This window comes from Triticum aestivum, chromosome 2A (assembly GCF_018294505.1).
Source record: "Triticum aestivum cultivar Chinese Spring chromosome 2A, IWGSC CS RefSeq v2.1, whole genome shotgun sequence".
Taxonomy (NCBI): domain Eukaryota; kingdom Viridiplantae; phylum Streptophyta; class Magnoliopsida; order Poales; family Poaceae; genus Triticum; species Triticum aestivum.
The window spans coordinates 3,147,039-3,171,291 of NC_057797.1; the positions used below are offsets into that span (position 1 = coordinate 3,147,039).

The 24,253-nt window shown below is 44.3% G+C and overlaps 1 protein-coding gene across 4 annotated transcripts; it reads right to left on the reverse strand.

The window, feature by feature from the left end:
• Positions 1 to 1,819: 1,819 nt before the first annotated feature.
• On the reverse strand, positions 1,820 to 17,526 carry LOC123186917 (uncharacterized). 4 transcript variants are annotated; one of them, XR_006493741.1, is made up of 20 exons: positions 17,309 to 17,526; positions 13,972 to 16,651; positions 13,675 to 13,873; positions 12,786 to 12,925; positions 12,446 to 12,525; positions 11,644 to 11,775; positions 11,444 to 11,560; positions 10,363 to 10,455; positions 9,996 to 10,073; positions 9,816 to 9,872; positions 8,913 to 9,579; positions 8,783 to 8,838; positions 7,871 to 7,910; positions 7,729 to 7,816; positions 7,570 to 7,652; positions 7,401 to 7,480; positions 7,133 to 7,212; positions 3,650 to 3,695; positions 2,130 to 3,012; positions 1,820 to 2,047 (listed from the first exon to the last, which is right to left on the reverse strand). XR_006493741.1 is itself a non-coding variant. In XM_044598651.1 (18 exons), exons 2-18 carry the CDS (start codon positions 16,592 to 16,594, stop codon positions 2,293 to 2,295), a joined length of 5,433 nt encoding a protein of 1,810 aa, XP_044454586.1. In that variant the 5' UTR covers positions 16,595 to 16,651; positions 17,309 to 17,526; the 3' UTR covers positions 1,820 to 2,292. The 4 variants fall into 4 exon arrangements, 1 of the variants encoding a protein (XP_044454586.1); XR_006493740.1 differs by having other exon boundaries at positions 1,820 to 2,003; positions 7,729 to 7,910; XR_006493739.1 differs by having other exon boundaries at positions 7,729 to 7,910.
• Between the last annotated feature and the right edge of the window lie 6,727 nt (positions 17,527 to 24,253).

Consider the following 24,253-nt stretch of genomic DNA (forward strand, 5'->3'; position numbering starts at 1 on the left):
GGTCCCGGCCGGGATGGGCTAATACGAAAGCTACGTGTACTAGAAAGCATGAACCAATCTATGATTGGATGATTAGAAAGATAGTGGAATTTTCAGTTCATCGGGGTTTAAATCATGGTGCTTGTTTTTATGCAGAATTTATTTCAGAATTTTCGACGTGGCTAGGGAATCAGAATGTCATGTACCATCAAGAAAGCAAAGCTGATGCAAGTGGTGATCATTTCAGTCCTTCATACTCAGTCTTGCCATTCATGCACTAGAAGTCTAGAAATGATCATGTCATGTTACGTATAACTTGCTATTTATATATGTCTGATGTTTTGCATGGGATGCCCCCAGTTTGACATGGTACTAGTACTAGAATATTTGTACCTGGGATGGCCGGGGGAGACTAGTATAGGATCTGGCCTTTAAGTGAGATCAATCTTTTTGAAGACACAAAACATGTTCAAACATTATGAAAATATTTGCAGACACATGTCCATGTTTGATGTACAACCTCAAACTACACATAAAGAATCAAAAAAGACAAATTTGGATGTGAATAGTGGCAAATACAATTCACTCAAAGCTGACACTATTCATAGTGGAATTTGTGTTTTTTGAATCTCTAATTGTAGATCGGGTTTTGAGTTGATTTGTTTTGGAGTCGTAGACATACCCTGCAGGTATGTTGTCTAAAAAAATCAGAATTTTTTGAATTGCCTAAATATGAAATTTTGGAGTTGATCATATCTCACTTAAAGACCACAGATCATATACTAGTCTTCCTCGGTCCAGTTTGATATGTACCCCCTCCGTCACTTTGTACTGTACAAAGTTAAGTCACTTATTTTGAGACGAAAGGAGTACTTGAATAGTTGTGCCTCGGATGGTTCATTTTGACATGTACTCAAATGGTTGTTGTTGGGATTGTCCACTTTGACATGTACCCAAATTGTGCCATGTACTTGAACAGGATGACCTAATGTTGTCATGTACTCAGAAATTTTCTCATAAGATATTGACATTTTTTTTTTGTTTCCAACGTTTACAATTTTCTTGCATAATTACTGATATAAAAGAAGCCAAGTACTTCAAAACACATGCATAATATAAGAGAGCTTTTGGAGTGCAGCGAATTCAATGCCCACGCTCATGTGCAACCGGTCAAATTATAAAAAAAATACTAGAAAAATTCCAAAAAAAACTCCCATGATAGACAATTTATTGCGTGAAGTTCACTCCAAATATTAGCTCATTTGGACATCTGAGTAGTTTTTAGCAAAAAAATAAATCAGATCCAACTGATTTGAAAATTAGGGCGGAACTCATGCATCAAAATTTTCTAGTATTTGTTTTGATTTTTTTATTCAACACGGGTGCAGATGAGTCGGGATCCTTTCAAAGCTTTTGACCTACACTAGTGTAAAAAACACTTTTATATTATGGGATGGAGGATGTAGTTTTTAAAATAATCTTATTTACTAAGGACAAAACAATTAAAATGAGAAAGTTGAGGTTTACTTCAACAGTATTTCAGGGGGCATTTCCTGAGATGTACATTGGCCTGGGATGCCTTCATGCTCATCTGAGCCATCCATGTCGGATCCTGTGACTCAGATAGTTTTCTTTTCTATATTTGCACCACAGGTCCAGATTCTATTGCAGTTGGCCCAACGCACAGCTAACAATGAATATTATTGGCATAGAAGATGAGAAACGGAATACTAAGCCAGAACATTCTTGTAGAATATCAAAAGCGCGCATCACTTTCCTGAGAACAAAAGCTGCAGGCACACAACAAAACAAAATAAAACAGAAAATAACACAGGTAACATGGGCATCAAGATGTTTTTTTTCTTCAAGAAAGACACCCAAAGGGCATCTTAGAACTGATAATTATTATCCAGAAAAACGGCCAGTACAAGGAAAGACAATTGGAGGCAGAACGACCAGTAAAAATATTAAAATTACAATGAAAATCATACTAGTCCTCTTCCTCCGATTGATTGCCGCTCACACTGAACATCAAGAAGTTGACAACAAATGAATTAGCAATTTTGGCCTGTAAGAAGATTTGAATCAAATCAATTATTATTCCTATTGAGATTACACATTGTTAGTAACAAAACTGCAATGGCAATTACCTATCTGTAGCACATGTTCTGCTACTGTTGGAATCAGTGGAAAACTTCTGTTACATAGAATGAGAAGCTAACACAGTTTGCTTGTGTACACTTCTGATGAACAGGAAGGAATTACCATGTATACACACAACTAATTGATGTTTGATGCCAGGGGCTGGGTCATTCATTGTCTGCCCCTAGATCCTGAACCACCATCATGTTCCTGGGGCCAGGGCTGCCATCTTTCAGATCTATGATGATTGCTTGGGAATCTTCTTCCTTGATGATCATATGGATATCTCGTTCTTGCCCCATTCCTCCCATTCCTTTGCACCCTTCCACCTCTGTCGAAACCTCTTCCTCGATATCCTGAACTGTTGTTCTGCCTCATGGCGTCATGAGAGGACATCTGAGTTGAAGTAGAAGGACAAGGACTCCCTCGTTGCAACTGTGGGAAAGGAATAAAAGGCACACCAGGTGCGACTTTCCATTTCTGTCCACGGTTGCCACCTCCTTCAACTTCTGGGGTTCCCAAGTGCTGAACATGAGCGATGGGAATCCCATATGAAATATTCAAGTTAGGGAGGCAGAATCCTGGAGCTACAGAACGACCCTGCTGAGGCTCAAACCCAGGAGGCACATCATCGTCTGTGCCTGTTGAGCTGCCTCCCATCACAGGCTGCGACCTATTTCTGGTCAAGCCAGCCTGAAGACCCAATTCTCCATAGACTTTCCGAACTAGTGATCCAACCATTTTATAGTGGGATTCTGGTTGATAATCCCAACGGCTCTTGCGCTTTCTTCTATTGGAATATGAATCTGTACACCATTTTGAAGTTGAAACAGGTCCATCCATATAAGGATGGATCCACTTCTCACAGAAGTGCCGAGCGATAGTTTGAACCTGTTAAAATGAATATAAAATCAGATATTGGGAAAACTGGACAAGACCATAGCTATTCATGAAGAACCTAAACTATGCTTGCAGAGAGTAACAAATTTTAATTTCCTTGTTTCTTACTGCAAAACCTAAAAAGAATGTGAACAGGGCTAGGAAAGACAAAATAATAAATAATGTGAACTGACAAATAGCTACTTAGCCAGCAGCAAAGACTTCCGTAGGGTACCATGACTGGTAAACTAACAGGCATGTCAATTTCATGAAATGCATCTGCTCTTAACAGTATTTTTTAATAGGGGAAACTGTAGCTCACTTAACTAGCAGACCTGTCTCTGGTGTTAAGCCAGGACAAGAATGGTGGGGGAGTTGGGACCAAGTTTTATAAACATGAAAATAAGCAAAGGTTTGTGGGATAAGCTGTGCACGCCACAAGTATGGTCACATCCATGTACACTTTTATATAAGGTTTTCCCCTCCTCAATTATTTAATTCATTTGTTACATTTATAAAGTTACATCAGAAAATGGCGTATCTTTCCATGCATAAAACTTGTCAGTTAAACATTCTAACAAATAAACAGCATGCAGATGCATGTCCAAAGTACCAAGTTAAAAAGCATCCATCATCTCTAGTACATTACCTGTTTATCACTATGCCGGGTCAATTTCAACATCGAGTCCCTGAATCTGCAACAATAAAAAGTACAGAACAAGGTAATGAAAATTTGTACAACTGAAGCTCCAAAAAGGACAAAACTCAAAGGTATTGGCAATGGAGATTTTTCTATGACCATTATCCACCGGCAAGGTTTAGTGATAGACTAATAGGGTCAGGGGTAACGCAGTATCGAAAACCTGCAACTACACATAGCTGTAAATCAAGACCTCACTCATATCAACTGCAAGGTCTTAACGACAAAGACCAGTGCATAGCTGTTCGCTCTACTGTCGTCTCTTCCAATGCCCAAAGTCAAAACTTTAACTCCCTAACTCGTTCTTAAACGGTGGGATCAGAGTTTGATGGTTACACTTGTCTCCCAGCAGTTGGTACTTCAGATGGAATTATTGTTGCTTGGAAGAGTTGTTGCATCTCCCTAACCAATGTGACGCCGACCAATAACGTCGTCTCAGCCCAGGTTTCCTCCCCGGCCAGGCAATTGGTGGCTGACCATGGTCTACGGCCATCAAAGGAAGCTGCCAAGATTGAGTTCCTCGACGAACTGTTTGCTGCACGCCGCTTATGTTTCAAGGTAACCCACACTGCAGGTTGATGGGGCATTTCGTACGCACTTTGTCCTCACTCGTGCGCACCCGAGATCAACTTCCGCGTCGGTCACCCATCCTCAAATTGCTCCAAGCCAAGCACGCTTAGCCTAACTTTGAGGTGCCTTTCGGATGGGCTCCCAGAAAAGAAAGCGCACCTCGTTTTTATGAGTAGTCTATCTCCTAGACCCATTAAGCCGGGATGTTACTAAAAGTCCTCTCCTGGACCCATGCCCACTTCTGCGGCCCCATCCCCGGCGAAGCCCTCATCAACTGGTGACACACTACTAAGCAAACGACACCAAAAGAGCGGCGCAAATGCTGCCTTGCGAGTGTCGTGCTCCTCACATCCTAGATGCTCTGGAAGCACCCAAACGCATGCAACATTTGACAAATGACAACTTGCATCCAGACCACCACACTCTTCTTAGGGCCATCATCGACGAGGGTCGTGCATCCAGGCCGGTAGATGTCCAATGATCCCCCCCCCCCCCATTTGTTCCCTTGGGCATGTAAGTACCTTTGTTCCTACCTTTGCGATTTGTGCTTTCTCAAACAAAAAAAAAACTTTACTTGCATATGTTTGCTATATAAACACAAGCAATTACAAGGCCATCCAACTAGATGTTAGAGCTTTTCCAAGGAGCGGCCCTAAAACACCCCATTTGTTGTTTGTCTGACAATGCTCGCTTTTGGCCCAAAAATCTTGTCCGAAGGGCTCCTCCATATGACCGCGGATAGCCCATTGCCCCTTTCTCCCCAAAATTGAGACGGAAATGTGGGAGTTCAACTATCCACCTCCACGTCAGATAGGGCCCACACTGACCCCACCTCGAGCCCACCAGCAGATGGGATTTCCCCTCCCCGAGCCCAACCCAGCCCTCTTGACCCGCAGGCCCTGACCGACACCATGTTGCCCCACTCGTCGTTGCACTGCCTCACCCCTCCGCCATTGTCCACCCCAATTTCACGATCTAGGTCCCTCCCAAGATAGCCGCCGCCTCACCTTAGCTCTCGCGGCAACGCCCAAAATCAATCACGGAGCTACATGCTGCCTAGCCCCACATGTCGTCGGCCCAAGACCAACCCGACTCAAGTTTTGACATCACTAATGAATATGTTTCGAAGCAAGGATTTCGCCTTGTCTTCACCGTCTCTATTGGTGATGATGAGCGAGGCACTTGAAGTAATGGAGTTGGAAGAGGATCATGTTCTTGACTTCACAGGTTCTCACTGGGGCATCGAGTTCTTAACTAGTGCAAGGGCTGAGGGTCATGTTATGCTCTTCCAAGATTATTTAGCAGCTACGCTGCCCTTCCATGATGCCATGTTTAGGCATCACTTCCTACTATTAATGGCAACAACTATACCATGGGGTACTACCTTGCCGATGGAAACTGATTTGACACACCCGGTTGTAAACACAAAAACAACAGCTGACCTGTGCGACGTTTGTTGAGTGGGCCCATCTACTGCTTATCTTTCTTGCCTTATCACCAGCCGAAGCACCACATCCACTCATCCTCTACCCAATCTCCCATGTCATGTGTGTCTTCCTCTCTCTCACACACCCCTTTTGCACCTCAACTGATTCCCTTCTACACCTCAACAGACAAGGGCGCTCCCATTCCATATGGCCGGTGCCGCTGTTGTGAGACAAGGGTACGGCAGAGCGGCGAGGATCGCCACCTGTTGCATGCCTGCGAGAGCTACAGCGTTGCTGCAAGCTGGGAGCAGCATTCCAATGAGCCAGTGATGCTGCAATGGCGTCTGAAGAAGCTACGAGGGGATGTTGCAAGGCCAGCGACGAGCACGGCGATTGCGAGGCCGCTCATCGGAAGCAACGATTGCTGCAAGGTCGCTCGCCGGCAAGAAAACGGTTGATATTTCCGCTCCTACATCTGGCTGGCGCCTAGCACGCACCCTTGCCAATGGTATCTACCCTCAACAGGCGACATCTATGAAGACAATCTCCAATCGACAAAGTACCAAAAAGTTTCTATTTGCCCAAATGCAAGAAGGTGAGAGGAAGGATGTGGAGAGGGCCTTTGGACAAATTGAGCACAACATGATGGTGGAGGATGAGTGTCGTCAAGTTACACCCCATGGGCTGACTACACTGGAGAGCTTCTCGAACTCCCAGAACAAGAACCGGCTGAAATTCAGAATATTCTCAAGATGCTCAGAACCATGACTAGGTTCCGAAATCTAATACTCCCTCCGTTCCGAATTACTTGTCGCAGGTATGGATGTATCTAGATGTATTTTAGTTCTAGATACATCCATTTCTGCGACGAGTAATTTGGAACGGAGGGAGTAGGTTTCAACTCAAGCCTACCCCAACTTGTTTGGAACTGAAAGGCTTGTTGTTGTTGTTGTTGTTTATGCATTGTAAATAAGTGCATCAACAACTTATCAATGATCATGAGTGTGTGCATCATGGAAACCAATAGAAGCCTAGGATCTCTGAATAAATTGAATTTTAATTTGCGAATTCCTATTTGAATTGTTTAACAAATTTTTGTGTTGCAATATTTTTTCTTTGAATTATTTGTGATGGCTCGACACCTCATTTGTTCACCCACCCACTTTTTGGGCAAATGGGGGATTGCCCTTGGAAATGCCCTTATAGGAAACTAGAGAGTTCAATCATATAACATACAAAGAAATAACTCAAGCAATAATTTGCTATCCTTTTGGGAAACCCTATGTAGTCCAAACTAAGAACTCATTACAACAAAATAGAAAAATGTATGATATTTGCATAAAAAGAAAAAGGTTAACCGTCCAACCCACTATGAAATTCTTTAATCAGCATTTCATTTAGTAGAATCAGAAGTTACAAATTAGAATAACCTAACCTTTCCATTTCCTCACGTGGGGCTTCTTCATTTATTTTTTCAGCTCTCAGGATTCCCTTCAAAGCAAGAAACTCCAATACCTAAAGGAAGGTGCCAACATTCATAAAGACTAGTTGATGGAAATATAGAATAGTAATAAAATGTGAAATACACAGGAAAAGACCAGGTGGTGGGACATCACCATGGTCGAAACCATACAAAGATGATCACAACTGAAACGATACAACAGGTGATTATAGGAATGGATGAAATCAAAAAAGTGGCAAACCTTCAGAAGCTTCCGTATTATAGGTCTTCGAAGAAAGGTGTCTCGATTCTGCTTCAATATATTATGAAGCATTTGCAATCCTGTCGCAGAATAGAAACAAAATTACCATTTTGTAATTATAAAAGATCATCTTTCATATAGGAAGTTGCAGAAAGGCAAGGAAATATACCATTCGTGTTGATGATATCCAACAGGACAGAGCGTGATTTTGTTTTTAGAAGTGCATCAAGAATTAACGAAAGATCCCTTGCACTGAAAGAGATTAAACAGTAGCTCACTTAGACTGGATACAGAAAACTTGCTAGACATCCCAACACGGTAACCAAACCTTTTAGATGTGCCCCCAGCATTGTCACGTTCCGCTGGGGTCGCAGCATTTTCATGTTCCATTGCGGTCGCATCATGTGATGCTGCGGCCGCGGCATTGTCACGTGCTGCTGCGGCCGCGGCATTGTCACGTGCTGCTGCGGTCACAAATAGAAGAAGCCTCAAATATCCATTTGTTGAATCCTGTTTAGAAAACAAATTGTTCACACCACTAGTTAGAACATGTAAGAAAAGGTGGAGCAGAAACAAACATCTGCACCATTAGAAATGTGAGTGCCACCATAGTAATAGTGAACCCTTCCAAGATGGAGCTATGCCTTGCTATCTACACGAGTATAAGCAATCAAAAAGAATCTGAAAACTAAGAAGGTTCGACAAATCCTTGAGCTTTTGTACTGAAGAAATGTGAGTGCCACCATAGTAATATGTCTTTCATACACTATGAAAATGTCAGCATCACTAATCAAATTATGCTCATCCCCTAAGCCTTCCCAACTTTCAGTGAACAATGTCATATCTAAATTACTCCCTCTGTTTCACTATGTGTCCTTGCCACAGGAAACTGTGTTTTGATATATCTGTCCATGCATGAAAACCATGATATTTCGTTATTAAAGAAGCCACGTTCCATGCAAAAGTGGTGTTTGATGTACTGCACATCTAAACCTACGAGGCTTCTTACAGTGCTGATCAAAATTCTGTCCCAACTAAAGCACTGCAGCACAACGAAATGCATGGAGCATTAGTGGTTCGATATGCACGAAGCACCAGCTAAGATGAATGGTATGCATGTACTAGAAGTTGGTAGAGACTGTGCAGCGAAGTAGCCAGTGGATTGAATAATTTCTCTTGCTTTAGTTAGGGATAGCAATGATCTATTTCCAACTTAGTCAATTATTTCATTGATCTGTGCACACGGTGGGCTAAGGACAGATACACAAGACAGAGAGTGTTGTTTCCAATTTAGCATACTTGTTCCAAGTTAGAGCAGAATATTCAATCCAAGTCCAGTATTCAGAAAGGTATACAATAAAATGGATAAGTTAGTTACATACTTTTCGTCTGCTAATACCTCCATCTCGATCCAGTAGGTTGTTCAGTCTTGCTTCAACTGCAGATACCAGAGACATCATTAAATTTATTATGCCAGGCAGCAAGAAAAGAACATTTGGCAGCAAGTGTTACCTCCGAGAGTATTTTCATTGTCAGTAGAACATGATGATGATTTTACATCTCTGTGATCTTTTAGATTGTTTTTCTTCTTAGCATGGAAACCAGGTACCACCAGGTTTTGCCCCAAATCGGAGCTACGTGCTGATTGATTCATCACATTTGGAGCCTTTGATCCATCCATTGTGTTAGGAGCCTTCGGCAAGAATTCTAATGGCTGAGTGTCATATACTGGTAACTGCTGCAAAGTACTATCTATTGTTCTGGGCACATGGACAGGTGTACGGGTGGGGTCTTCGGCATCCTGGGGGCTCCACATTTCCCAGGAATTTTCTAGCTCACTATTTTCAAATAAGATAGGGGAAGTTTGGTGAGGTTCAGAGTCTGGGGTTACAGGTATGCAGTTATTTGAATCTTCTTGTTGGATGGAGGTCTCATGCTCAAGCTCAACAACACTAGGATTTGCACCATGAGAACATGCATTTCCTAGCATTTCCTCGGCATCCTTGTAAGTGACCATGGGTTCAAAATACTCTGCTTCTGCAACATGTTGGGTGCTGATACCAGACCCTGATATGTCTCCACCAATGTAACCCCGGCATTTGGCAGTGCCACAAAAACATTTTTGAGGAGCAGCACCAGATACACGAACATAGTTGTAATCAAACGTTAATTCTTCATCCTGTGAGAAAATAAATATCAACTACATGCATCATATAGATATAGGCGGATACAGGAAACTAGTCAAATAACAAAATGAGGACCTTCGATTGTTGCAAGTTCAATTAGAAATATTATCACAAAGTAAATCATCATCCTTAAAGGTAAAAACTTAAGTTAACATCTAAAAAGATGAGGCATAGGAGGTGGGACAAGGCTCTGTGAGAAGCTAAGTTTGTTGATGATATCTAGCATTACCTTTTTGATGTTCCTCATAGCAAAAATTCCAATGCAAACTTCTCCATTGACCATCCACTAAACAAGGAGAAATAATTTAGTAAGCTCATGTTGGTAACAGAGATTATCAGCATATTTTAGCAAGGCAAGAAATGTGCACAACAATACAAGGACAAATAAACAAATAAACAGAACTTCCACCTTCTCTGTGCGACAATTAGGACTGCAGCTGTGGTTGATGAACCGGCCCAAGTTTCCCTTGGTGCAGGCATCTATTACCTGGACGGATTCAAAGCAAGAGGTTAAAAGTGGCCCAACAGATATATCTGTGTACTAGTATCAGGACAAATGACTTAGAATAGTGGGTGCAACATAGGGTTATGTACTTATGTGTGTGGTATCATCTATTAATGGCAGACAGAAGGATATAAAGGGAAATAATAAGATATTTAGCATCAAACACATAGAAAATGGTGAAAGGCTTGCAACTGAACATGGAGGGAGTTAAAAACTAATACAATAGAAGAGTTCTTGGGCAAAACATAATGACAGAAATCATAAAGCCTACCTCACCACCATCTAGTGCCATAAAGTAGAAATGCTTCTTGCCCTTAGAAGCATAATCTCTTTGGCGGGATTCATAAGTCGTTATATCAAGGACCTGAAAGAACAACGAAGTAAACAAATCAACAAAGACGTTCTCTTTAAAGGTACGATTTATACTTTGGTAAAAATACTTTTGGATTTTAATGGAACAGAAGAGCAGGAGGATTTGTACCCCTGTGGGCTGTAAATATGTATTATGGGTGGAGCGTGTAATTATTTGCATGTTGGAAAAACAACAAAATGATGTTACAACTGTGTCAAAATAGATGATGGGCATTTACATCATGCATATGGACCGACTGGTATGACTGGGCCATGAAATTATTGATTACTTTGAATCCTTTTGCCTGTCGACCCAAGAAGGTTAGGTGAGCCATTAGACAATAGTGCTAGCTGCACCCAGAGTCCCGTTTCGTGGAAGTGGCGAACCAGTTTTCATATTCAACATATTCAACACGATGTAATATTTCAGTTTGTTTTGGCACGCTGCTTGTGCTCACGGGCACAATCCTCAGATGTGCCTATAGGCAATGTGCTTTTTGGATTGTGTGAGCAACCCAATGGACTTGAATGGTGTAATATCTTTGGATGATGTAGAAAGTTTCGTGATAAAATCCTCTCGTGGACTCTCAGCCGGTTGACAAGAAGCCAGAGGGTCAGCTGTGAAGCAATCAAGAAGGAGAAGGATGGCGGCACGGGAGAGAGCCACAATGGTTGCTGGAGAAGATGTCGGTGTTTGTCACGACGCGCGACTGAGGCCATGTACAGGTTGTGCTACAGATTTTTTTGGTGAAATATAGCTACCCTGATCGATTATAGTATCAATTTGTTTTGGTCAAAAGATGTGTGAGTGGTAGAAATTATTGTATTAATTTGTCTCAAATTAATGAACCTAAATATTACAAATAGCACAAAACTAACACACACATGCACCAACAGGAATATAGCAACCACACATGCACCCAAGTGACCCAACCCATCCCACAGGATGATCACCACCAACAGAAGAAAGGATTAAAAAAGTAGGCAGTCTGAATTGGTACCTCGCCAACATATTCAATAAGGAACCGTCCTTCAGATACTTCTTCTTGCAACTTCAATCCATAGCCCTTCTTACCAGAATGGAACCATGCAATTTTTGCATAGTTGCGCCTTTGAAACTGTTTTAGATATTTTATAAGATCAAACCCAATATAATACAGGAAATATGCATCAGAACAAAGAAAAAAATGCAAAAACTGACCTGCTGATTAGAACATTGCTCCTCGCATGGACATGTACGTTTTGCACATTCAATGTTGAGCATTCTGTTCAAACAGCCATCTCTACAACCCATTCGGCCGTCTTGAGGAGGCTTGCAGTTGCATACCATGCTCTGATAGTATTTTCAATGTAAAAAATACACAAGATAAAAAATCAGGCCATTATTTTGATATGTTAAGTGGTATTCACGCTCCATGAATCAAGAACAAAGAATCAATACATTGTGTACACTGGTTCAAAATAGTATAATCTATAATGGATCAGAATAGTTGTCACAGGAGAGAAAATGCATTTGTTGAGAAGAGAATTAGCAGTGACTAGGGTGCAAATTTGTTCTTTTTTATACACTTGACTTTCCCACAGTTCACTATTTCATCCTATAAGTAGAAAGTAAGAGATGGTATTATGCAAAAAAAATCTACTGCAAGTGTGTGACTGTGTGCACTTAATTACTTAGCTAAGAATAGCCATCCGCCCATCTCTGATTTACACTGACTATGGTACAAATGTTTATCATTTTATTATGCACTTCTCCAGCAATTTTTCCCAGCCCATCCAACAAGTGGAAGTCGAGGAAGATTGAAATTTATTTGGAATTCTAAAAGTGCACCACACTCATCCCCATTAAGCTTGATAACATTGTAAGGTTCTGACTCCAATACACTAACTATAAGAATCTATACCAACTTTATTTACTAACTGTCCTTATAACTGCAATCAGAGAAGTAGATGAATATGATCAATACAGAAAAAAGTGAGTGAATCATACAATCAGCACATACCTCATCGATGGATTGATTCCTTCGGTTACGATGTAGATATGTGTTCGATCTGAGATTTGTCCAGGACGGTGCCCTAGAAGCTACACAACAGAAATGATGCAAAAGAGCATCCTAAAATCAGATTCTATTGATGTGCAACATAGAGCCTTATGTATTATGACTAGAAAGCAAAGTTTAAAAAAAAAGTGCTAGGCGTTAATTGTGTGTTTTGCCACCGCCTTGTGCTTTTCTGACCAAAGTGTATGCGCACATCAAGTGCAATTAAGCACTAGAGCCTAGGCGCGCTTTTTTAACTATGCTAGAAAGTGTACTGAAGAAAAATACAAAAACAATTCAAAACCTTTTGAGTTTGATCCATCCTTGTCAGCTTCATCAGCAGAAGCATCTGAAAGTTCAAGCTCAGCATTGATCTCAGCGTTTGTCTTCGCTTGTGGTATAGAACAATCAGCAAACGCCTTGTCATCATTGTCCTTGCAAGTCCTTCACAGTAACAAGGATGGATCAGAAGCATAAAGCATTCGATATATGAACCATGATTAAAATTAGCACACAAATGCACTATATCATAACAGAACATAACAGAAAGAGCAAAAGAAATACCAAAATACATATTTTCACAGAGTAGCAGAGCCACATGATAGGTTGTGGGGCTCCCATATTATATTTGTATAAAAACCTTAATATGCATGAGCAGTGCATTTCTTGGAAACACCCTTGATGAAACACAAATTATTAGAGGGATAGACCCAACACAGACATGTGAACTATATATTAGAACCGAACCCACAGACAAAAAATTGTAGCTCCACATCTGTTTGCATGGGAACAATCAAGGAGTATTTCTTCCACTGAGTAACTGGGCTAGCAGCTACTGCCAAGATTCTCAATGGAATTACATGAAGATAGTATCGACATGTCATCTTTACACAACACATGAGGGAATGTAGTGTGTGTGACAGTATTATCCCAGTTAATCTCTTGACATTAACCAAATTAGCATCTTTCTACGAAAACCATTGCAGCTCAAGTTCATGATTCAGGATTAGTAGCCTGGAAAATTAAAACTATCTAAGCAAAAAGGAAGAAGTTTAAAAGGAAAATCTGAATTCTCGCAGAGCGGAGCGATGTAGTACAAAACTCTAGTATATGATTCTCAGTTAGATTAGGCTATTAGCAGACAAGTGCAACCCTGGAAGATGATCAAAAGGTAACAGGAAGAAAAGCTATACCATCTGTTTTCTCCAATGACATCTGCCAATTCAGATGGTATGCAGCGCCACTTTTGGCAATCATCACAACATGCCCATGCAGCACGTTTAGGCTGCGATACAGATGCCCCACCTGTTGAGCCAGCAGCATTTCCAGGTAATTCGGTAGATATAGCTACTGGATTCTGAAATGTATATTCAATAGCTGGACTACGATAACCTATAAAATTTAGAAGAATGTCAGTATCTACTGAAGTTACTTGATACATGACAGTTAAACAGGATTAAGTAATAAAATTCAAATAACAGGAGACCTACCCTGTTCATTCGTATGAGATGTTGCCAGATTAGTAGCGAGCTGACAAGGTAAAGTAGACAATCCAGAATCAATGAAAATGGCATCTGCTATATTTTTCTTCTTGCTTTCTTGCTTCACATGCGGATCCCGCACCATATCCTTCTTCCCTCTAAGACCACCACTTTTCTTGCACCTCGGTGATTTTACATTGTTAAGTGCACTCGTTTTCTCCTTGCCAATTACAGAAGTACCCTGCACCCAGCCATGTTCATGCATACTGATACCATGTGTGGCAGAAGTTATGACCTCAAAACAAGAACTGAACTTTAAAGGTCCTGATGAAACAAGTGAAGATGGATCATCAGAGAAGACCCTGTATTGTGAAGCTTCACTTGATGAAATTTTGGTGGAACTTCCATCCCTTATGTTATTTCCCTTCATTCCATCTTTCTTTCGGCCTTTCTGCTTTTCCAACATCTTAGTTTTCCTCACTGCATTGGACTTCTCTAAGCCTTGCACTTTTCCCTCGCCAACATAACCAATTATGGCATGAGACTGATTAATCTCTTCACTTCTTGTGTTCTCATCACCCCTCACAGTTTTGGGCTGCTGCTCAAAATCTGTTGATGATGACGCATGATTTTTTCCAAAGTCAGGAATAGATAAATCAGATGCATGAAGATCACTTTCAGTCAATACAGCAGGATAAGATGGGTTTCCACGCAGTTTAACATCATGGCTTGCAGAGGTGTTGTTTTCACATGTAACAGAGGCTACCTCCAAAACAGAGTCAGGTGAAAATCCAACACCGCCATTATTAAGAGAAGGTTCGGAAATTGATTTAGCAAACTCTCCACACATGTACGCAGGGCATGTTTCTTGAGCAACACTATCCAAGCACCTGTCTAACTGCTGCATGTCAGTCTGGATAGACATATGTTGCACAGATCTGTGAGCATCATCAGAAACATTGAGAAATGCACGAGGAACCAACTTAGGGAAGTTTCCTATGTAACCTTCTGCGGAGCCATAAGCACCATCCATGACTGAAAAGGTAGGTTCGCCATTCAATTCATCCGGTGCATATCTGGTAACAGAAAAGGCAGGGAACTTATTTTTTGGACATCTTGAACTTCGAGCCTTTCGAACAATGGGCTGCTCTTTCTTCCCAGATCTTTTGTTTGATCTCCCACCGTTTTCAAGGGAAATCAGATGAGAATTAGAGGTAGAAGGTTCACAGTTCTGACCAAAACCATCCGCTAGCTTTTCTAGACTGCCCCAGGCAGTCGAATTCACTGGTCTGTTGATGCCACTTCTTACCTTGGTAGTTTTGCTTGGGAACTTAATCAAGGCGCTTTCAACTAATGAGCACGAACTCTCAACCTTCTTAGATTTGCATGTGCTACTGCTTCCTTTGTTTATTTGATGATCATGTTCTGCAGGAGCGCGATTTCTTGATGAGGCGGCTCTTCTTGGATTCCTACGCTTGGAGGCATTTAATGACTCCGAAATTTTATTTTGTGATTCTTCATCATTGGCATTTTCAACAAAATTGGCAGAGCAAGGTTTGTCAATGGAAGAGTTATATGCATTGAGCTCTTGTACCAAATGATCTGGACGACGTGATTTGACACCAGAAGAATCTTGATGGCCCAGGCACACAGCAGATGATTCCTTGCCACTACGACAAAGTCCATCTAGGCAAGGTGGGTTATAGGAAGATCTAGCCAGGTATATCTCTGGGGGTAGTTCAAAGACCTTGTATTCTTTGTCAGCCTGTTGGCGTAGAACTTCTATTTCAGGAAAAAGACCACAAGCATTTAAACTCGGACTATTTGCATCTTCACAAATAGATGAAACCTGACCCTTCGACACCACCATCCTATGTTGATTCTCGTCTCCAGAAGCCTCAGTACGAAATCTGGCATCGCGCTCACATGAAAGCATATCTCCTTCCAGTGAATCTTGAGTTAATTTCTCTATGCATGACTTGCTATCTTCTACAAAAACATCCATATGGCTCTTCTGGTAGAAGGAAGGGACCAAAGCTTCATCAACGGGGAAGGACACCTCTTCATCAATATTTGCCAGAAAACAATCCCTTCCCAGCTCATGATTATCATCGATCAAACTCAGGGCATCAGCACCTTGTGGAAACTTGTCAGTGTCATGGTTTCCCAAATCTGACAAGCCCCCATTTTCATGGCATCCTTCCATCCTGGGGAACTGATTCTTGTCTCCAACAGCCCCCTTCCAAAATCCATGGTCAAATGACAGCATACCTCCTCCCTGTGAGCCACAAGCCGCTCTCTCCATGCCAGTTCTGTGTTCAGATACTTCACCAATCTCACCAGCCTTGCTATCCAAACAAACAGCAAGGTTACGCCCAAAATTCAAAGGAACTGAATCTTGGTGGGCGGGAGTAGAGACCTCAGCTTCAATTTTTGGCAACAAACCGTCCTTTTCCAGGTCACAGTTAACATCTTTTTTCAAACACATGACAGGGATGTCATTATAGCAGCGCAACTCCTTGCAACGCATCTGCAGATCCTCTGGGCTTGTCTTTACCAAGGCTTCATCCCACAAAACAACTCCCTCGGCTGCCACCTCAAGCTGACTCGTTTCTGCTGCCTTGTCCACCATGTCATAGATGCATCCAGAATAGTTGGCCTGAGATCCTCCACAAGAGGGCGCAAAGAGCTAACATGCAAAAGGAGAAACGGTCACTTCAAACAGTAATAATATTTTAGTTCTGACTGTTTATAAAATCAAACAACACAGCGCAACAGTACCACTACTATGTTCCCAATCATAAACAAAATTCAGGACATCTATCATGGCAACAATACCACCAGTACCAATGTGCTGCTCTCAAACCGCACGTTACTGCTATATAAGCTTTGATTTCAGTTCAAGGCAGTACAGAGATAAATAAACGGCTCGGCCTTTTCCTTTTTATATATAGAAGAAGTATATCTTCAGTCTAACATGTTTCACTGCTAACAGTCAATTTGCTCATCCGAGAGAGAGAAAAAAAGGTTCAAACCACAATCTGGAAGCATTTGGCCCCTCCCCCCCTAGAAGCATTATCACAAACACCTATCAGACAACATCCCATCGCAAGTGAACTCGAACGCGCACTGGGAAAATCACGCAGCAACTAGTCGTCAAGGAACAGCCGTCGCTGTATGCATCCTCCTCGCAATACCCAATCTACTACAGCAAGCACTCATCAGACACGTATTCTAGAAAGAAAAAAACACTCATCCGACAGAAGAATCGGGAAAACAGAAATTGAACGGGCAGAGGATGCAGGAGGAAGGGGGGGAGGGGAGGGTGAGGGGCGGTGGCTGGTACCTGCCTATGGACCGGTCGCCGGGGTCGCTCCGGGCGGCGGGACCGGCCGCGCCAGGGCGGGAGGGAGGGAGGGAGGCGCTGCTGGGCCCCGGTGCGGGCGGCGGGGCGGCGGGGGCCTCGGCCGGCTGGGCGCGCCGCAGAGGAACGGCGGCGGCGAGGAACCCTAGCCGTCGCGCTCGGGGAGGGGAGGGGAGGGAGGCAGATCTCTGGCTCTGGTCTGGTCGTTGGGGAGAGGAGGGGAGGCGGATAGGGAGACGACCGACCGACCGACCGGGTCCGGGAGAGAGAGAAGAGAAGAGGACGCGTACGATGCTCACCAAACCAAATATACTACTCCTCCTCCAGCAGCAAATATATTCACGTGCTGCAACGTTTTTTGTTGGCACTGAAATTGTTGGAGGATTCATGTTCCTCCCCCCAACATTGCATCATGTTCATACCCAAGTGAATGAACGGATTTATAAACTTTCATCTGATCATCTGTCTTATCTTAGTCGTGAAGAAATGAGACGATTTGCTTGCCATGATGGCTTTCCTAATAATAATAATCTTAATAAGAGAAACAAAGGCCTGTGGATGAGCTTCTCATCGTCGGGCGGAAAAGGAAGGCATTGCTTTCTTTCTGTCAGGGTTAGGGAGGGAGGAACCGAATGCGGTTGCGGTTCCCTGTCGCACCATTGTTCTGTTCTTTTTCTCTCCGTGTTCACGCGGGTGTGGCGTGCTTGTGTGGAGACATATGATGGGATCGTCCTGCGAGATCGAGTTGGTTCTGCCACGGCTCAAGGCGCAAGCTTGCATGGGGAAAGTTTTCAGCTTCGAGGGAGAGCTGGACCTGGAGTGGGTTGGAAAGGAGTTATGGCCTTCAATTACGGTCTTTCCCGTTGTGAAGTGTCCGGTGGCGGAAAGGGGATTCAAATAGCGACAGCTGCGAGGGCAAGAGCCGCTCGATGCCAGATCGACGGCTGCGCTGCATCATAATTCCGCGCGAAGCGGTATGCTGCCGTTGAATGGAGATCGGACGGCTGAAGCGAGCCGGAAGTTGGTGCCAAAATTGGAGGCGTGCTTCTGTGGAAACATATGATGGGATCGCTTTGCGAGATTGGGTTGGTTCTGCCACGGCGGGTGACGCAGGCTTACATGGGGAAAGTTTTGAACTCTGAGGGATCTGGAAATATAATAAGTTGGAAAGGGGTTATGGCCTTGAATCGCAGCCTTTCCTTTGTAAAGTGTCTGGTGACAGAAAGGGAATTCAAACCTCAGCATCGGCGAAGACGAGAGCCGCTTGATGCCAGGTGGATGGCTACGCTGCATCGTGACTCCGCGCGAACCGGTATGCCGCCGCCGAACAGAGATCGGGGTGGCTGAAGTGGGCCGAAAGTTGGCGCCAGTCAAAGGTGTTGATTATTTCTTTGGTGGAAAATTGTAAAACTATACGCTTTCTTTAGTTGAGGCCTAGTAACCCCCCCCCCCCCCGCGAGATAATACATGCCCGCAAGGATGAAAGCCTCGGTAAATCATTTGGATGCATGTTCAATCTCCCCATGTTGCTTGCTACATGGCGGGCAAATTCTCCCATTTGATGAGCAATTGGACTACATAGTCACGGACATTAATATTTTCCTAAACTCTTGTTTTAAGTTTGCACTGAGTGGCTCATCTGGTTCAATGAGAATTGTGTCGTCAGAGTTAAGAGGGACGAATTAGATTAGGCATAGCCTCAGGCCCTACGTGTTTCTTCAGTCGATCGATGTGAAATGTATGATGAAACTTGCATCCATCTAGAAAGAGGAGCTTGTAAGACACATGCCCAACTCTCTCCATCAATCTAAACGGACAGTGATATTTGAAATGTATTTTCGAGTGTCTGTGAATGCTCGAAGATGTGTGCCTATATGGTTGTAGATTCCACATTTTGAACTTTGTAAGATTGGATTGCTTTCGTTGCAAGCTTACGGGGAAAAGCTTTGAACTTTGATGGGCCTAGATCCAGAATAAGTTGGAAAGGAATTATTGCCTTAAATTACAACCTTCCCATGGTGAAATGTCGACTGGCGGAAAGTAATTCAAATAGCAGTAGCGTCGAAGACGAGAGACGCTTGATGCCGGATAGACGACTATGTTATACCGACTCCGCGTGAAGCGGTATGTTGCCATTGAATGTAGATCGTGCTGAAGCGGTGAGGGAGTCCTGGACTAAGGGGTACTCGGGTGTCCGGGCTATTTGATATGGGCTGGACTGATGGGTTGTGAAGATACAAGGTAGAAGACCTTCCCCCGTGTCCGGGTAGGACTCTCTTATGCGTGGATGGCAAGCTTAATGTCCGGATGTATAATTTCCTTTCTTTGTAAACTGACTCTGTACAATCCTAGGCCCCTCTAGTGTCTATATAAACCGGATGGTTTAGTCCATAGAGGCTATCAGAATTCATACATGCTAGACATCTAGGGTTTAGCCATTACGCTCTCGAGGTAGATCAACTCTTGTAACCCCTATACTCATCAAATACAATCAAGCAGGACATAGGGTTTTACCTCCATTAAGAGGGCCCGAACCTGGGTAAACATCGTGTCCCCCTTGTCTCCTGTTACCTTCGATCCTCTGACGCACAGTTCGGGACCCCCTACCCGAGATCGCCCGGTTTTGACACCGACATTGGTGCTTTCTGTTGGGGAATGTTGCGGAAAACAAAAAATTTCCTACGGTTTCACCAAGATCCATCTATGAGTTCATCTAGCAACGAGTGATCGGATTGCATCTACATACCTTTGTAGATCACGCGCGGAAGCGTTCAAAGAACGGGGATGAGGAAGTCGTACTCGACGTGATCCAAATCACCGGAGATCCTAGCGCCGAACGGACGGCACCTCCATGTTCAACACACGTACAGTCAGCGTGATGTCTCCTCCTTCTTGATCCAGTAAGGGGGAGGAGAGGTTGATGAAGATCCAGCAGCACGACGGCGTGGTGGTGGATGCAGCAGTCACCGCAGCAGGGCTTCGCCGTTCTTCTGCGAGAGGGAGAGGTGTAGCAGGGGAGAGGGAGGCTCCAAGAGTCAAGGGTGCGGCTGCCCCTCCCTCCCCCCCTTTATATAGGCTCCCCAAGGGGGGCGCCGGCCCTAGGAGATGGGATCTCCTAGGGGGGCGGCGGCCAAAGGTGGAGTGGCCCCCAAGGCAAGTGGGGCGCCGCCCCCACCATAGGGTTTCCAACCCTAGGCGCAGGGGGTGGGCCAAGGGGGCGCACCAGCCCACTATGGGCTGGTTCCCCTCCCCACTTCAGCCCATGGGGCCCTCCGGGATGGGTGGTCCCACCCGGTGGACCCCCGGGACCCATCCGGTGGTCCCGGTACAATACCGGTGACCCCCGAAACTCTCCCGATGGCCGAAACTGCATTTCCTATATATAATTCTTCACCTCCTGACCATTCTGGAACTCCTCGTGACGTCCGGGATATCATCCGGGACTCCGAACAACTTTCGGGTTACTGCATATTCATATCTCTACAACCCTAGTGTCACCGAACCTTAAGTGTGTAGACCCTACGGGTTCGGGAGACATGTAGACATGACCGAGATGGCTCTCCGGTCAATAACCAACAGCGGGATTTGGATACCCATGTTGGCTTCCACATGCTCCTCGATGATCTCATCGGATGAACCACGATGTCGAGGATTCAAGCAACCCCGTATACAATTCCCTTTGTCAATCGGTATTTTACTTGCCCGAGATTCGATCGTCGGTATCCCAATACCTCGTTCAATCTCGTTACCGGCAAGTCACTTTACTCGTACCGTAATGCATGATCCCATGACCAGACACTTGGTCACTTTGAGCTCATTATGATGATGCATTACCGAGTGGGCCCAGAGATACCTCTCCGTCATACGGAGTGACAAATCCCAGTCTTGATCCGTGTCAACCCAACAGATACTTTCGGAGATACCCGTAGTATACCTTTATAGTCACCCAGTTACGTTGTGACGTTTGGTACACCCAAAGCATTCCTACGGTATCCGGGAGTTACACGATCTCATGGTCTAAGGAAAAGATACTTGACATTGGAAAAACTCTAGCAAACGAACTATACGATCTTGTGCTATGTTTAGGATTGGGTCTTGTCCATCACATCATTCTCCTAATGATGTGATCTCGTTATCAATGACATCCAATGTCCATAGTTAGGAAACCATGACTATCTGTTGATCAACGGGCTAGTCAACTAGAGGCTTACTAGGGACATGTTGGTGTCTATGTATTCACACATGTATTACGATTTCCGGATAACACAATTATAGCATGAATAAAAGACAATTATCATGAACAAGGAAATATAATAATAATCCTTTTATTATTGCATCTAGGGCATATTTCCAACACTTTCATTGAGAGTTCCACTGTGTCGTCGACAGAAGGTTCGATGGCTCGTTCGATCATCAACGATGATGTCATTTCCGAGGAAACTTTCCTCCCCGGCCAGATTTTTGTGTTTGGCGGCTTCATTCTGCGTGCCAACTCGATTGGCCACCTCGAGCAGGTCGACAGCTACGCCCCTGGTCATCAGCTCAGTTTCGGGAACCTAAATTATGTCGATGATATCCAAGGAGACTTGATGTTCGAAGGGTTCGCGGCCCCGACCACCGCTCTAGCCTTAGATTCGGAGCAAACTGCCGGGTTCGAAGAGGGAGTTTGAAGCCCGCTGGACTCTCAGCTACGGAACTCACAATCGGGGATCCGAAGGCGATTTTGTCTTCGTCCAGCCAGGAGTCAGGCTGGGTTCCCCCTATCATGGAAAGACCGGACTCGCCCCTGGACTCTAGCTCCAAACTCTCGAAGCCCGCGCCCAGCAAGCGTGGCCAGGATGCCTTTGCCCTGGCCAGCCCCACGGACTCTCGCTTCCCCGTCCAACCCTCGCTCTTAAACGAGGCTCTAGACTTGATGCGGTCCCTCGCCATTACAGAGGAATCGCCTCCGAACTATGCCCAGCCCGGACTAGGGGCTGAGAACAGGGAATTTTACATCCCACCCACCACCCACTTCATAGCCGCCGTCGAGGACTTAACTGGCATGTTGGATTACACCTCCGAAGACATCGACGGCATGGACGACGATGCCGGAGACGCACAAGACCAAGACCTGCTGTTTACCGGACATTGGACGGCCACCTCCACATACGACGTGTATATGTTGGACACACCCAAAGAGGATGACGGTGCAGACAGGAAGGATCCGGTGGAGGACAAACCTGACGAGGCACCGCCGAAGCGTCGTGGCAAAGACAGTAATACCGGCACCGGAGACAATAACACTCCAGAGCACGCCGAAGACCCCAAAGCCCCCGTCGAGCCCACATCCGAACAGGATGATGTGGAGGAGGGGCAAGTTAACCCCGATGACCCGGTCGAGAATGAGTATTCGGAAGATAGTAACTATCTACCGCTCGTCGAGGATGATGTCAGCCTCGGCAACAAAGATTTCATCGTGCCAGAGGAACCCTGTCGTGGAATTGTCACGGTAAATGTCCTAGTGTGAGGACTTAGTCGTGGAACCATCGCAATGAGGTTAGCTTAAAGGGGTTAATCAGGACAAAGGACACGAGGAGTTTATACTGCTTCGGCCCCTTACGGTGAAGGTAAAAGCCTAATCCAGTTGTAGGTGGTATTGCTAGGGTTTTGATGAAGGGGGAGCGAATACGCTTGACCCGGCTCACGATCTGTTGATTCTTGTCCTAAGCCGCCGCTGGGCCGTCCCCTTATATACACGGGTTGACGCCCTACGGCCTACAAAAAGCCCCGGCCGGCTTATACAACGTATCCGGCTCGGTGACCTTCCTTTCCTACCTTACAAAACAAGTCTACATACATGGCGGTTTATATTCGTGGGCCTTAAGCCGCCTTCGGGTTTGGGCCCTCTACTAAGCCTATCTATGAACCGCCATATGATCTTGGGCTTCATTGAGAAGTATCGTCATAGGGATGACCCGGCCCCTCCTGGGCGGGTCATACCTAATAGTTATATCCCCAACATTAGGCCCCAGGTTGACTTGAACTTGTTCATGTCAATCTTCAACACTTAGAAAAATCTGTCCTCCTCTTATTGTGAAGTATTGTAACCCGCCATGACGTCGCGTCCGAAAGTTGCGGTAACCCAACATGCCATCATCTGCAATTAATGTTATATAGAATCCAAATCTTTTCCTTTACCGACTCTTGGAAAATCGAAGCGCCCGTGCCAACACATATCCATTTTACTATTCCTCGATTCCCGCACTTGTCGTTTGTACTTCCAAGCCTATAAATAGGGCCATGGAGTTATCTTCCATTCTTCTCCTTTTCCAGCTCGCCTTCTTCCTCCTCGCGACGCATCGACTCGCACGAGCTCCGCCGCCGTCAACCTTCGTACTCGACCTCAACTCCGGCCGCTGCATCACCCTGATCAGACTAGAAAACTGTGGTGCCACTCCGCTGCCCTAACAGCATCAGTAAGCCATCCCTTCTTTCACCATAGATCTACCATTAGGTTTCATCGGTGTTCGTCGATGTTCGTCGCCGCCCTTCTTTCTCTTTGTTTTGATCCATGGATTAGATCCGAAAACCACATGAATCTTGCGCAGTAGTAGTTTTAGCACCTGTTTCTGATACTAGAATATATCCTCATCACAACAGATCTCTCCTAGGGCACCTCTGCTTTTCCACTGTCGCCTCTGTAGATTTCGAATTTATTCTCTTTTCTGAACAGCAGTAGATCTGAATTTGTAGCCTCAACCTGTGGAACCTGTTTGTCCTAACACTTAGCAAATTTTACTCTTGGTAGATCTTGAATGTCTTTAGTCATGGTGGCTTATTTTGCCGGCTTATCGTTACTTCATATATCATTAGCCCTCACTTAAGCCGCCATTCTGAGCATGCATTGTACTTGTTAACTTGCAACTTTATCAATTATCTTGAGCC